Source organism: Pseudophryne corroboree, chromosome 9 (assembly GCF_028390025.1).
Source record: "Pseudophryne corroboree isolate aPseCor3 chromosome 9, aPseCor3.hap2, whole genome shotgun sequence".
Lineage (NCBI taxonomy): Eukaryota > Metazoa > Chordata > Amphibia > Anura > Myobatrachidae > Pseudophryne > Pseudophryne corroboree.
In genome coordinates, this window is record NC_086452.1 from 470934837 (window position 1) to 470951091 (window position 16255).

Below are 16255 nucleotides of genomic sequence, written 5' to 3' on the forward strand. Positions count from 1 at the left end.
TACAGAAGCGAACTAAGGGGTTCATTCCGAGTTGATCGCAAGCTGCCGTTGTTCGCAGCGCAGCGATCAGGCTAAAAATCTGCATTTCTGCGCATGCGTATGCACCGCAATGCGCACACGCGACGTACGGGTACAAAGGCATTTGTTGTTTTGCACAGGTTCTAGCGAAGTTTTCAGTCGCACTGACGGCTGCAAGACGATTGACAGGAAGGGGGAGTTACTGGGTGTCAACTGACCGTTTTCAGGGAGTGTTTGCAAAAACGCAGGCGTGTCTGAAAAAACATAGGCCTGGCTGGGCTTTCGCTGGGCGGGTGTATGACGTCAAATCCGGACACGAATAGGCAGGAAGTGATCGCAAGCTCTGAGTAGGTTCAGGCACAGGCGTTCGCACTTCTGCTAAGCTAAAATACACTCCCCTGTAGGCGGCGGCATAGCGTTTGCATGGCTGCTAAAACTAGCTAGCGAGCGATGAACTCGGAATGACCCCCTAAGCTCCCATGTTTATCAGTGGTCCTGTTCCACCTGGAAAGTACCATTAATAAAGTAACAATGTATAATTAGAGCGCACAGTCAAGAAACTGACCCCTAGCTAGAGGAGACTGTGGGCCCTCCGGCAGTGGGTTCCACCGGGTATTCCCCCCTATACCCCTGTGGGCCAGTCCAACCCTGCATTATGTTCCCATTTAGACATGATCAGGTTATATAAATTGTAAATGGATGATCTGGGAACACATCCCGTATAAACGAAGGGAAGATTATGGACAGTGCCATAAAGAAGAGCCAACATCACTCTACTTGGCGCTTTACCGCACTTCCCCACATGACTGTGTCGTATTCCTTTCTTACAGGCCCCGCAAGAACCCTATATTTCTGCTGGACTTGGTGCTGGACCTGTCCGGGGCTCATTTCAGCACGCCTCTGGAGAATTTTGAAAGTACACTCACGAGCTTGTTTGATAAGGGAATCCTGGCAACTCACACTGTACCCCAACTAGAAAAGGTGAGCGTGGAACGTCAAACGCCCAGGTCCGCTACTAACCCCTAGGGTGTCCCAGCAGCGCGCAAAGATGGGAAGCCGCCATAACTGCAGCTAAGACGTAAATATTACCAGGCTCTCCCAGCACACTTACATAATATATAGTCTAGAAGTAGCCCGGATTTGCGTTAGCTATTGGGTGATCCGTCTTCACTGCGCTGGGGCCAGGAAGTAAATTATAATGAACGTGTTATTTCTTACTGTGGGATTGCCACCCTGTATAATAACATGGATTTGGACCAGCTCAGAGCTTGGATGTCATCAGGCCTCGTCTAAAACATATAGATGGACCTATTATGTTTCTATTCAAAGAATAAAACAGGTATTCATGGATATACATATTTGGCATCATAAAACAAGCCAGAAACAGTAGCAACAGGCATGGACAAAGAGCAGTGACAGGCCTGTACAGTATCCAAAGGGCCATCATAGCCCATGTTTTTTAGTTGTGTCATTGCATTGTTGACGTTCCAGAGAATATAGAAAGGACAAAACATAGTGGAAGTGCAGGAGAAAGGGGGACAGCGGTGGTGGTGCTTGGGCATAGTAGGGGGTCCCAACCAAAAATGGGAGAGAGAGCCATTAGTAAGGCAGAAGAACATACCAGCATTGTCAGGGATAATATAACGGACAGGTAAGTGTGAGCAGCATTGTAGCGGCTAGAGCAGGGTTCCCCAAATCTGTCCACCTCTGACCATATAGTGGTCCAGTCTAGAGAATCACTCCCCAACACTGGGTAGGGAAGTGGACCTCCAGCGGCCTGGGATGACCACTATGACTGCGCTGGAATGGGGCCCTTTTTGCGTCTCCATGTTGTACTTTGGCAGAGTTGCGCAATGTGATATGAAAGGCTTGCGCACACAAAAGTGACTTATGTAATAATGTGCCATTAAAACATAATATTCTGGGACTTTTACACTTCAGCACTGGGGCAGAACCAAAGCATTGTATGTGCGGGCATGTGCTTTCCAGCCAAGTGTTTCTATCATCCGAGCGGAGTGTTTCATTAAATTGCTCTGGGGTATGATCTAGCGGTGCTCTGCTCTCAGCACTGGATACAACTAAGGGCCTAATTCAGACCTGATCGCTCCTCTGTGATTTTGCAGCGGTCTGCGATCAGATAGCCGCCGCCCATAAATAGTGAAAACCCGCCTCGTGCAAGTGTGCGAATGCATGTGTACGCCGTGCGAAAACTTCGCCAGACAGCGGACATCTGCAAATCCGTTCACAACTCACTCACCATCTAATGATTTTTCCAGTATGTGCGCAGCCCAGGACTTACTCCTACAGTGCGATACAGACAGGCTGATCGGGGCCGGAGCTGACGTCACACACCCGCCCTGAGAACGCTTGGGAACGCCTGCGTTTCTCCTGACACTCCCAGAAAACGTCCAGATACCACCCACAAACGTCACTTCCTGTCAATCAGCCTGCGTTCGCCTAGCGATAAAAAACTGCAGGATTTTATTGCTGTTTGGCCTCGTGCCTGCGCATTACGATCCGTACGCATGCGCAGTAAATCAGTAATCGGACGCTGTGCAAATTCACACAACAATGATCAGGTCTGAATTAGGCCCTATATCCAGGGCAAAACAAGTAAACAGCTCTGCCTGATGATCTAAAAACAATGCTGAAAATCAGTGACATTTTCTGGAAAGTTAGGGATGGTTTCGAATGATCTTCTGGTCTGCTCGTCTTTGTCTTTCTAGTTTGTGCTGGAAAATCTCTTCATCAGCGGCACCCAACTGCTGGAGTCTGTCGGCCTACACGAGCCGCCGGTGGAGGAACTGCGCAAGAACATCCGCACCGCCATATGTAAAGCCCTGATACCTCTGAGGGCGTATGTCAGGCAGTACGAGAAATACTTGGAACTAAATAACACAGACGTGGAAACCTACATGAAGTGAGTGCTATATAGGTACCGTCAGGCTTCGTGTCAGCGTCACGCTCAAAAGTGCCACGTGTAATAGACGCTAATAGCCGATGTCTCCAATACTAAGCGTAAGATAGTAAATCACGCAAACACAGCCGCTGTGCGTCCGATTCAGAAGCACTCCATAGTCTTCTTTAAAAGGACATGGCCTCATTATGTAAGATCACACTCCATGGTGGTCATTCCGAGTTGTTCGCTCGCTAGCAGTTTTTAGCAGCCGTGCAAACGCTAGGCCGCCTCCCACTGGGAGTGTATTTTAGCTTAGCAGAAGTGTGAACGAAAGGATCGCAGAGCGGCTACAAAGTTTTTTTTGTGCAGTTTCTGAGTAGCTCAAAACCTACTCAGCGCTTGCGATGACTTCAGACTGTTCAGTTCCTGTTTTGACGTCACAAACACGCCCAGCGTTCGCCCAGCTACGCCTGCGTTTTTCCTAACACTCCCTGAAAACTGTCAGTTGCCACCCAGAAACGCCCACTTCCTGTCAATCACTCTGCGGCCACCAGTGCGACTGAAATGCTTCGCTAGACCCTGTGCAAAACTGCATTGTTCATTGTACTCGTACGACGCGCGTGTGCATTGCGCCGCATGCGCAGAACTGCCATTTTTTAGCCTGATCGCTGCGCTGCGAACAAATGCAGCTAGCGATCAACTCGGAATGACTGCCCATGTACGTTACCTCGAATCACATGGCGGATCTCCCTACAGAATGATCCGAGCCAAGAACCCGTCGGCGGCCGAGGTTAGACGAGAGGCTGAAGAGCATCTTCTGGAAAAGGAGCGACTTGACCATTCCCTACCTAACTCCATCATCGTCGGCCCCTTCCACGTCGGCATTGAAGGAGTGAAGCAGAACCTGTCTCGTAAACGCAAAGCCCTCTCCAACGCGCTGCTGGAGCTATTCGCCAAGAACGTGCACGGGGAAGTGGAGGAGGTGACTGAATGAGGGAGGCGGCCTGTGGGGGTAATGCGGCAGCATCTGGGGTCATCTGGTGACACAGCCCCATTACGTTGCTTTTACAGATTTCAGAGCAGTTCCGAGTCATCAGTCGCAAACTGTACGAGAAGCCGAATAGTGTGGAGGAGCTGACGGAGCTCCGGGAGTGGATGAAGGGAGTACCGGAGCAGGTTAAAACTCTGGAGGTAAGTCCCTGCAGGAGGGAATCCGCTAAGTCTTTATGTCATGTGACGCCTTCATTAGTTCTTTAAGGCGTTGAAAGTCAGATAAGATTAGTGGGGTCTGGATGCTAGCCACGAATGCAGGGGAAAGTTTTGCACACTAGTCACCAGATACAGGGAAACTTCCTAGGTTCCATCCACCAGATTGACGTCAGCTTTGCATCCGAGCCACCAGATCAGAGGGTATTTCTCATACTAGCTTCTAACTTGGCTTCAGCTTTGTGATCCAGCTGCTAGCCTGGAGGAATGCTTTATTCACTAGCCACAAAACCAGAATGTGTTTTATATATTAATCGCCAGTGGTGTATAGTGAAGTGCACAGAGAGGGGGCATTGGTGTAAGTATTACACAGCTACATATACTGTACATGGAATACCGCAGCCAGATCTGCTAAGGTAACATACGTGAGCGGTATACTGGGCTGCATTGCCTGTCTCCTGGCCAATGAGGAAGCCACAGGGGAGGATGTCAGCTGATCAAGCGATAGTCACATCCTATACTGGGCCATCCTGATTTGTCGGATCAGTGCGCCACTGTCAGGCCCCCCATAGTATCACAATAACTATCGCAACACAGTTGTTATAAACATAGCAACAATACAGATTTCATGACCATTTAGTACATTTATTCTATGGGCCTGATTCAGAGACGTAGGCAAATGCATTCGCAGCTGTGATTGTGTAACGCAGCGGCTGTACAAAAATAAGCTAATGTTGCTACCGCCTGGATTTGTCTTGAGACGCCCACGAGCGGCTTTGCAGATCCCAGCGGCTGCGTACACAGACGCAGTATCCGTCACAAGTCAGTCAATTATGGAAGTCCTGACTAGCCATATGGCGGCACAGCGCGGCCGCATAAAGTAAGACGCCGGATACATTGCAGTTGCGTGTGAGATCTCAGTTGCAGCCTTAAGCAAGCCCTGCGCGTCTGCGTTTTTGCCACCACTCCCTGTTACCGCCCACAAACACTCCCTGACTGTCGGTCGCTTTGCGACCGTCGTTGCAAGATCATGGCGGCACGCGGCATCTTGCGCTGCGATGTCAGACTCAGCAGGTGTGCAGAAATATCATGATGACTCAGCCGCTGTCTTGTGCACAGAGACGTCCAGTGACTGCGTCAGATCCGGCGCTTACATACAAAAGATGCAACATCAGGAACATCGGTAGAACCATCGAACGTCTGAGCACCTATATGCTGTCACAGAATGTCCGTCTCCACTAAGACGCCGGGCCGGCCAACTGCACACGGACCTGCAGAAAGCGTGTGTTTATGTAGCCACCCCCCGTCACCTCCCCCAAATGGTCACTTACTGTCACTCACTTTGCAGATAAATCCTCACTGCGTCCTCCGTCGCGATTCAATCAAAACATCGCTCCACTGCGTCCGACATCGATTTGCGCCCACCTCTGAATCATCCCCATTATCTCCTGCTGATAGTCATTTTATGTATGCAATGGAAAGTAACTCTCCCGTTATGTCCTAACTCTGCAGGAGCAAATCGCCAAAGTGGCCGGTGATTACGAGGTCATGGACGATTTCCTCTCTAACCTCACCCAGGAGGACTTCAATACAAAGTGGGTGTGCGGCTCCTTCCTACGTGTACGTCATATTACAGGTGAAGAAACACCACTGATTGTGCCGTGCCCCTTATCTCTAGGTGGGCCATCATTGCGTGGCCACACAAAGTACTGACCACCATGGACACCATCCAGGAACAGCACTTGGAGGACGAGGAGAGATTTCGGAAAATCCAGGTCATGGACCAGAACAATTTCTTGGAGCGTTTGGACTCCCTGCAGGTGGGTACAGCCCGGCTCCTGGTCTATAATCTGTGTAACATATATATATTATCTGTGCTCTCCCAGTGGAACAGTCTTCTGTGTCTGCCCCCTAGATGGTCGTCGCTGGATTCTCCACTCACGTGGATATAAATCGGGCTCACGAGATCGCTAACGAGGTGCGGAGGGTCCACAAGCAGCTGAATGAGTCGCTGCAGATGTCTCAGCTCTACAACAACAGGGAGAGGCTCTTCAGCCTGCCAGTCACAAATGTAAGTACCCCACCACAATGACATCATCAGCGCGCATCTTACGAGGCCAATCATTGCGCTCTTACTACATAAAGGAAGCCGTGGCGAGATGCTCATCTAATACCTGGCTCCGCTTTCTCTCGGGTAGTATGACAAGCTGCTGAGACTGGTGAAAGATTTCCAGCCCTTCCGAGACCTATGGACCACCGTCTCAGACTGGATGCGCTGGTACGAGAGCTGGATGAATGATCCCCTCACCACCATTGACGCTGAGCAGCTGGAGAAGAACGTCAGCGAGTCTTATAAAAGCATGCACAAGTGTGTGAAACACTTCCGGGATATTCCAGGTGAATTACTGGCGCGAAGTTACACAGTTGTGTCACGTGACTTGAACGTGCAGATCACATGACATTACATAAGACGATACTTAAAGCACATCTGTCACCCATTTTGCCAGCTGAGGCTCTCCGTTCACTAGGTACCAGTGATGTCTAAAGTCCCTGGTAAGGTAATAGAGTGTATATGGATATTGGTTGCACTCATAGAATGTCTTCCTCCACTGTGTGTAAGTGAGGGACACACTTACATGTAACAGATGGCAGTGTGCAATATGAAATATGAAAGACCACCTCTTGCAATAATGGTTCAGCCGTTATCGATCCAGTTTAAGTAGACAATTTTCCACTGTACACGTCACTTCCCTAGCAGTTTCTAGACAACTTCCTGTTCCTGCTAAGACATGCAGGAAGTGAGAAGTGCATAGTGAAATTCCCTCCCCTTGGGGCTGTTGAATAGGGAAGGATGAAGCCATTGTATTGTATTCTTCCACAGCCTGCCAAGATGTTGCCCAAGACATCAAGGGCCGTATTGAAGAATTTAAGCCGTATATCCCACTGATACAAGGCTTGCGCAACCCTGGCATGAGAAACCGTCACTGGGAGATTCTATCTGAAGAGATAAAGATCAATGTCAAGCCCAAAGCCAACCTGACCTTCACCCGCTGCCTGGAGATGAGGCTACAGGACCACATAGAGAGTATAGCCAAGGTGGCAGAGATTGCGGGAAAGGAATTCTCCATCGAACAGGTGAGCAGAACAACATTATGTCCATCAATGCGGCCTCTATCACCTTCACACCACGGAGGCAGCCATATTGTGATCTGAAATGGTATCGTGAGAATACAGCCAATCAATAAACTAGGAAGCAGTGACATCACGGATATACGTCAAGGCAGGGAATTTGTGTGGCTGCATTCTCACGGCTGACAAGATGGCCGCCTTGAAGTGCCATCATGTCGCTGAAATTGATGGGCTGTTTTTTCATATATGTCCAGATTGGTTCAATAATATCACTGAGTCATTCCTAGTTTTATCGTGAATAAATCACCCCAGAAAATGGCTGACTCCACCCTGTATATGGCTAATTGCACATAAGGGTGTAACTCTAATTGTGTATTACACAGGCCCTGGACAAAATGGAGGGTGAGTGGGCCTCAGTGCTGTTCAATATACTGCCTTACAAAGAGACTGGCACCTTCATCCTGAAGAGCCCCGAGGAGGCCTCGCAGCTGCTGGACGACCACATTGTAATGACGCAGAGCATGTCCTTCTCCCCCTATAAGAAGCCCTTCGAGGAACGCATCAGCAGCTGGGAGAGCAAACTGCGCCTGACCCAGGTACGCAGTGCTGTACAGTCTGTGACTGCGTGGATAAGCACACTGGCGGCGCCTGACCCAAGTACGCAGTGCTATATAGTCTGTGACTGTGCGGGTAAGCACACTAGCATCGTCTGACCCAGGTACTCAGTGCTGTACAGTCTGTGACTGTGCGGATAAGCACACTGAGAACTGCTGGGGGAACATGTCAGGTCTGTGTGGTAATGTACCGTTCCCTCTGTGCCCCTCAGGACGTGCTGGAGGAATGGCTGGCCTGCCAGCGCTCATGGCTCTATCTGGAACCAATATTCAGCTCTGAGGATATAAACAGACAGCTGCCGGTAGAGAGCAAACGTTACCAGACCATGGAGAGGACCTGGAGGAAGATCATGAGGAACACTGAGGAGAATAAACAGGTGGGGGGCATGCAGATCTGGGGGCACTATATGGAGGGGGATGCAGATCTGGGGGGACTATATGGAGGGGGATGCAGATCTGGGGGCACTATATGGAGGGGATGCAGATCTGGGGGGACTATATGGAGGGGATGCAGATCTGGGGGCACTATATGGAGGGGATGCAGATATGGGGGCACTATATGGAGGGGATGCAGATCTGGGGGCGCTATATGGAGGGGGATGCAGATCTGGGGGCACTATATGGAGGGGGATGCAGATCTGGGGGCACTATATGGAGGGGGATGCAGATCTGGGGGCACTATATGGAGGGGGATGCAGATCTGGGGGCACTATATGGAGGGGGATGCAGATCTGGGGGCACTATATGGAGGGGATGCAGATATGGGGGCGCTATATGGAGGGGATGCAGATCTGGGGGCGCTATATGGAGGGGATGCAGATCTGGGGGCACTATATGGAGGGGGATGCAGATATGGGGGCACTATATGGAGGGGATGCAGATCTGGGGGCGCTATATGGAGGGGATGCAGATCTGGGGGCGCTATATGGAGGGGATGCAGATCTGGGGGCACTATATGGAGGGGATGCAGATTCTGGGGGCACTATATGGAGGGGATGCAGATCTGGGGGCGCTATATGGAGGGGGATGCAGGTCTGGGGGCACTATATGGAGGGGATGCAGATTCTGGGAGCACTGTATGGAGGGGGACACACATTCTGGGGGCACTATATGGAGGGGATGCAGATTTGGGGGCGCTATATGGAGGGGGATGCAGATATGGGGGCGCTATATGGAGGGGATGCAGATCTGGGGGCACTATATGGAGGGGATGAAGATCTGGGGGCGCTATATGGAGGGGATGCAGATCTGGGGGCGCTATATGGAGGGGATGCAGATTCTGGGGGCACTATATGGAGGGGATGCAGATCTGGGGGCGCTATATGGAGGGGGATGCAGGTCTGGGGGCACTATATGGAGGGGATGCAGATCTGGGGGCACTATATGGAGGGGGACACACATTCTGGGGGCACTATATGGAGGGGATGCAGATTTGGGGGCACTATATGGAGGGGGATGCAGATATGGGGGCGCTATATGGAGGGGATGCAGATCTGGGGGCACTATATGGAGGGGATGCAGATCTGGGGGCACTATATGGAGGGGATGCAGATCTGGGGGCGCTATATGGAGGGGATGCAGATCTGGGGGCACTATATGGAGGGGATGCAGATCTGGGGGCACTATATGGAGGGGGATGCAGATCTGGGGGCGCTATATGGAGGGGGATGCAGGTCTGGGGGCACTATATGGAGGGGGATGCAGATCTGGGGGCGCTATATGGAGGGGGATGCAGATCTGGGGGCGCTATATGGAGGGGGATGCAGATCTGTGGGGACTATATGGAGGGGGATGCAGATCTGGGGGGACTATATGGAGGGGATGCAGATATGGGGGCACTATATGGAGGGGATGCAGATCTGGGGGCACTATATGGAGGGGCATGCAGATCTGGGGGCACTATATGGAGGGGGACACACATTCTGGGGGCACTATATGGAGGGGATGCAGATTCTGGGGGCACTATATGGAGGGGATGCAGATCTGGGGGCGCTATATGGAGGGGGATGCAGGTCTGGGGGCACTATATGGAGGGGATGCAGATTCTGGGAGCACTATATGGAGGGGGACACACATTCTGGGGGCACTATATGGAGGGGATGCAGATTAGGGGGCATTATATGGAGGGGGATGCAGATATGGGGGCGCTATAGGGAGGGGATGCAGATCTGGGGGCACTATATGGAGGGGATGAAGATCTGGGGGCGCTATATGGAGGGGATGCAGATCTGGGGGCACTATATGGAGGGGATGCAGATTCTGGGGGCACTATATGGAGGGGATGCAGATCTGGGGGCGCTATATGGAGGGGGATGCAGGTCTGGGGGCACTATATGGAGGGGATGCAGATCTGGGGGCACTATATGGAGGGGGACACATTCTGGGGGCACTATATGGAGGGGATGCAGATTTGGGGGCACTATATGGAGGGGGATGCAGATATGGGGGCGCTATATGGAGGGGATGCAGATCTGGGGGCACTATATGGAGGGGATGCAGATTCTGGGAGCACTGTATGGAGGGGGACACACATTCTGGGGGCACTATATGGAGGGGATGCAGATTTGGGGGCGCTATATGGAGGGGGATGCAGATATGGGGGCGCTATATGGAGGGGATGCCGATCTGGGGGCACTATATGGAGGGGATGAAGATCTGGGGGCGCTATATGGAGGGGATGCAGATCTGGGGGCGCTATATGGAGGGGATGCAGATTCTGGGGGCACTATATGGAGGGGATGCAGATCTGGGGGCGCTATATGGAGGGGGATGCAGGTCTGGGGGCACTATATGGAGGGGATGCAGATCTGGGGGCACTATATGGAGGGGGACACACATTCTGGGGGCACTATATGGAGGGGATGCAGATTTGGGGGCACTATATGGAGGGGGATGCAGATATGGGGGCGCTATATGGAGGGGATGCAGATCTGGGGGCACTATATGGAGGGGATGCAGATCTGGGGGCACTATATGGAGGGGATGCAGATCTGGGGGCGCTATATGGAGGGGATGCAGATCTGGGGGCACTATATGGAGGGGATGCAGATCTGGGGGCACTATATGGAGGGGGATGCAGATCTGGGGGCGCTATATGGAGGGGGATGCAGGTCTGGGGGCACTATATGGAGGGGGATGCAGATCTGGGGGCGCTATATGGAGGGGGATGCAGATCTGGGGGCGCTATATGGAGGGGGATGCAGATCTGTGGGGACTATATGGAGGGGGATGCAGATCTGGGGGGACTATATGGAGGGGATGCAGATATGGGGGCACTATATGGAGGGGATGCAGATCTGGGGGCACTATATGGAGGGGCATGCAGATCTGGGGGCACTATATGGAGGGGGACACACATTCTGGGGGCACTATATGGAGGGGATGCAGATCTGGGGGCGCTATATGGAGGGGATGTAGATCTGGGGGCACTATATGGAGGGGATGCAGATTCTGGGGGCACTATATGGAGGGGATGCAGATCTGGGGGCGCTATATGGAGGGGGATGCAGGTCTGGGGGCACTATATGGAGGGGATGCAGATTCTGGGAGCACTATATGGAGGGGGACACACATTCTGGGGGCACTATATGGAGGGGATGCAGATTTGGGGGCACTATATGGAGGGGGATGCAGATATGGGGGCGCTATATGGAGGGGATGCAGATCTGGGGGCACTATATGGAGGGGATGAAGATCTGGGGGCGCTATATGGAGGGGATGCAGATCTGGGGGCACTATATGGAGGGGATGCAGATTCTGGGGGCACTATATGGAGGGGATGCAGATCTGGGGGCGCTATATGGAGGGGGATGCAGGTCTGGGGGCTACTATATGGAGGGGATGCAGATCTGGGGGCACTATATGGAGGGGGACACATTCTGGGGGCACTATATGGAGGGGATGCAGATTTGGGGGCACTATATGGAGGGGGATGCAGATATGGGGGCGCTATATGGAGGGGATGCAGATCTGGGGGCACTATATGGAGGGGATGCAGATCTGGGGGCGCTATATGGAGGGGATGCAGATCTGGGGGCACTATATGGAGGGGATGCAGATCTGGGGGCACTATATGGAGGGGGATGCAGATCTGGGGGCGCTATATGGAGGGGGATGCAGGTCTGGGGGCGCTATATGGAGGGGGATGCAGATCTGGGGGCGCTATATGGAGGGGGATGCAGATCTGGGGGCGCTATATGGAGGGGGATGCAGATCTGTGGGGACTATATGGAGGGGGATGCAGATCTGGGGGGACTATATGGAGGGGATGCAGATATGGGGGCACTATATGGAGGGGATGCAGATCTGGGGGCACTATATGGAGGGGCATGCAGATCTGGGGGCACTATATGGAGGGGGACACACATTCTGGGGGCACTATATGGAGGGGATGCAGATCTGGGGGCGCTATATGGAGGGGATGCAGATCTGGGGGCACTATATGGAGGGGATGCAGATCTGGGGGCACTATATGGAGGGGATGCAGATCTGGGGGCGCAATATGGAGGGGATGCAGATCTGGGGGCGCAATATGGAGGGGATGCAGATCTGGGGGCGCTATATGGAGGCGATGCAGATCTGGGGGCGCTATATGGAGGGGGATGCAGATCTGGGGGCACTATATGGAGGGGATGCAGATCTGGGGGCGCTATGTGGAGGGGATGCAGATCTGGGAGCACTATATGGAGGGGGATGTAGATTCTGGGGGCATTATATGGAGGGGGATGCAGATCTGGGGGCGCTATATGGAGGGGGATGCAGATCTGTGGGGACTATATGGAGGGGGATGCAGATCTGGGGGGACTATATGGAGGGGATGCAGATATGGGGGCACTATATGGAGGGGATGCAGATCTGGGGGCACTATATGGAGGGGCATGCAGATCTGGGGGCACTATATGGAGGGGGACACACATTCTGGGGGCACTATATGGAGGGGATGCAGATCTGGGGGCGCTATATGGAGGGGATGCAGATCTGGGGGCACTATATGGAGGGGATGCAGATTCTGGGGGCACTATATGGAGGGGATGCAGATTCTGGGAGCACTATATGGAGGGGGACACACATTCTGGGGGCAGTATATGGAGGGGATGCAGATTTGGGGGCATTATATGGAGGGGGGATGCAGATATGGGGGCGCTATATGGAGGGGATGCAGATCTGGGGGCACTATATGGAGGGGATGAAGATCTGGGGGCGCTATATGGAGGGGATGAAGATCTGGGGGCGCTATATGGAGGGGATGCAGATCTGGGGGCACTATATGGAGGGGATGCAGATTCTGGGGGCACTATATGGAGGGGATGCAGATCTGGGGGCGCTATATGGAGGGGGATGCAGGTCTGGGGGCACTATATGGAGGGGATGCAGATCTGGGGGCACTATATGGAGGGGGACACATTCTGGGGGCACTATATGGAGGGGGATGCAGATTTGGGGGCACTATATGGAGGGGGATGCAGATATGGGGGCGCTATATGGAGGGGATGCAGATCTGGGGGCACTATATGGAGGGGATGCAGATTCTGGGAGCACTGTATGGAGGGGGACACACATTCTGGGGGCACTATATGGAGGGAATGCAGATTTGGGGGCGCTATATGGAGGGGGATGCAGATATGGGGGCGCTATATGGAGGGGATGCAGATCTGGGGGCACTATATGGAGGGGATGAAGATCTGGGGGCGCTATATGGAGGGGATGCAGATCTGGGGGCGCTATATGGAGGGGATGCAGATTCTGGGGGCACTATATGGAGGGGATGCAGATCTGGGGGCGCTATATGGAGGGGGATGCAGGTCTGGGGGCACTATATGGAGGGGATGCAGATCTGGGGGCACTATATGGAGGGGGACACACATTCTGGGGGCACTATATGGAGGGGATGCAGATTTGGGGGCACTATATGGAGGGGGATGCAGATATGGGGGCGCTATATGGAGGGGATGCAGATCTGGGGGCACTATATGGAGGGGATGCAGATCTGGGGGCACTATATGGAGGGGATGCAGATCTGGGGGCGCTATATGGATGGGATGCAGATCTGGGGGCACTATATGGAGGGGATGCAGATCTGGGGGCACTATATGGAGGGGGATGCAGATCTGGGGGCGCTATATGGAGGGGGATGCAGGTCTGGGGGCACTATATGGAGGGGGATGCAGATCTGGGGGCGCTATATGGAGGGGGATGCAGATCTGGGGGCGCTATATGGAGGGGGATGCAGATCTGTGGGGACTATATGGAGGGGGATGCAGATCTGGGGGGACTATATGGAGGGGATGCAGATATGGGGGCACTATATGGAGGGGATGCAGATCTGGGGGCACTATATGGAGGGGCATGCAGATCTGGGGGCACTATATGGAGGGGGACACACATTCTGGGGGCACTATATGGAGGGGATGCAGATCTGGGGGCGCTATATGGAGGGGATGCAGATCTGGGGGCACTATATGGAGGGGATGCAGATTCTGGGGGCACTATATGGAGGGGATGCAGATCTGGGGGCGCTATATGGAGGGGGATGCAGGTCTGGGGGCACTATATGGAGGGGATGCAGATTCTGGGAGCACTATACGGAGGGGGACACACATTCTGGGGGCACTATATGGAGGGGATGCAGATTTGGGGGCACTATATGGAGGGGGATGCAGATATGGGGGCGCTATATGGAGGGGATGCAGATCTGGGGGCACTATATGGAGGGGATGAAGATCTGGGGGCGCTATATGGAGGGGATGCAGATCTGGGGGCACTATATGGAGGGGATGCAGATTCTGGGGGCACTATATGGAGGGGATGCAGATCTGGGGGCGCTATATGGAGGGGGATGCAGGTCTGGGGGCACTATATGGAGGGGATGCAGATCTGGGGGCACTATATGGAGGGGGACACATTCTGGGGGCACTATATGGAGGGGATGCAGATTTGGGGGCACTATATGGAGGGGGATGCAGATATGGGGGCGCTATATGGAGGGGATGCAGATCTGGGGGCACTATATGGAGGGGATGCAGATCTGGGGGCGCTATATGGAGGGGATGCAGATCTGGGGGCACTATATGGAGGGGATGCAGATCTGGGGGCACTATATGGAGGGGGATGCAGATCTGGGGGCGCTATATGGAGGGGGATGCAGGTCTGGGGGCACTATATGGAGGGGGATGCAGATCTGGGGGCGCTATATGGAGGGGGATGCAGATCTGGGGGCGCTATATGGAGGGGGATGCAGATCTGTGGGGACTATATGGAGGGGGATGCAGATCTGGGGGCACTATATGGAGGGGATGAAGATCTGGGGGCGCTATATGGAGGGGATGCAGATCTGGGGGCACTATATGGAGGGGATGCAGATTCTGGGGGCACTATATGGAGGGGATGCAGATCTGGGGGCGCTATATGGAGGGGGATGCAGGTCTGGGGGCACTATATGGAGGGGATGCAGATCTGGGGGCACTATATGGAGGGGGACACATTCTGGGGGCACTATATGGAGGGGATGCAGATATGGGGGCACTATATGGAGGGGGATGCAGATCTGGGGGCACTATATGGAGGGGATGCAGATCTGGGGGCGCTATGTGGAGGGGATGCAGATCTGGGAGCACTATATGGAGGGGGATGTAGATTCTGGGGGCACTATATGGAGGGGGATGCAGATCTGGGGGGACTATATGGAGGGGGATGCAGATCTGGGGGCGCAATATGGAGGGGATGCAGATCTGGGGGCGCTATATGGAGGGGGATGCAGATTCTGGGGGCACTATATGGAGGGGATGCAGATCTGGGGGCGCTATATGGAGGGGGATGCAGATTCTGGGGGCACTATATGGAGGGGATGCAGATCTGGGGGCGCTATATGGAGGGGGATGCAGATCTGGGGGCACTATATGGAGGGGATGCAGATCTGGGGGCGCTATATGGAGGAGATGCAGATCTGGGGGCATTATATGGAGGGGATGCAGATCTGGGGGCGCTATATGGAGGGGATGCAGATCTGGGGGCGCTATATGGAGGGGGATGCAGATCTGGGGGCACTATATGGAGGGGGATGCAGATCTGGGGGCACTATATGGAGGGGGATGCAGATCTGGGGGGACTATATGGAGGGGGATGCAGATCTGGGGGCACTATATGGAGGGGCATGCAGATCTGGGGGCACTATATGGAGGGGGACACACATTCTGGGGGCACTATATGGAGGGGATGCAGATCTGGGGGCGCTATATGGAGGGGAATGCAGATCTGGGGGCACTATATGGAGAGGATGCAGATCTGGGGCACTATATGGAGGGGATGCAGATCTGGGGGCACTATATGGAGGGGATGCAGATTCTGGGGGCACTATATGGAGGGGATGCAGATCTGGGGGCGCTATATGGAG

General features: G+C 53.5%; 1 protein-coding gene across 3 annotated transcripts in view; it reads left to right on the forward strand.

Moving 5' to 3' along the window:
- DNAH1 (dynein axonemal heavy chain 1) overlaps positions 1 to 16255 on the forward strand; it is a 240603-nt gene that overhangs the window by 11585 nt on the left and 212763 nt on the right. For all 3 annotated transcript variants that reach the window (XM_063941354.1, XM_063941356.1, XM_063941355.1), the window contains exons 12-22: positions 849 to 999; positions 2745 to 2938; positions 3674 to 3899; positions 3989 to 4108; positions 5636 to 5718; positions 5802 to 5943; positions 6039 to 6194; positions 6322 to 6520; positions 7005 to 7258; positions 7636 to 7848; positions 8079 to 8243. In XM_063941354.1, coding sequence (XP_063797424.1) covers positions 849 to 999; positions 2745 to 2938; positions 3674 to 3899; positions 3989 to 4108; positions 5636 to 5718; positions 5802 to 5943; positions 6039 to 6194; positions 6322 to 6520; positions 7005 to 7258; positions 7636 to 7848; positions 8079 to 8243 — 1903 coding nt within the window. The remainder of the gene's footprint in view (positions 1 to 848; positions 1000 to 2744; positions 2939 to 3673; positions 3900 to 3988; positions 4109 to 5635; positions 5719 to 5801; positions 5944 to 6038; positions 6195 to 6321; positions 6521 to 7004; positions 7259 to 7635; positions 7849 to 8078; positions 8244 to 16255) is intronic.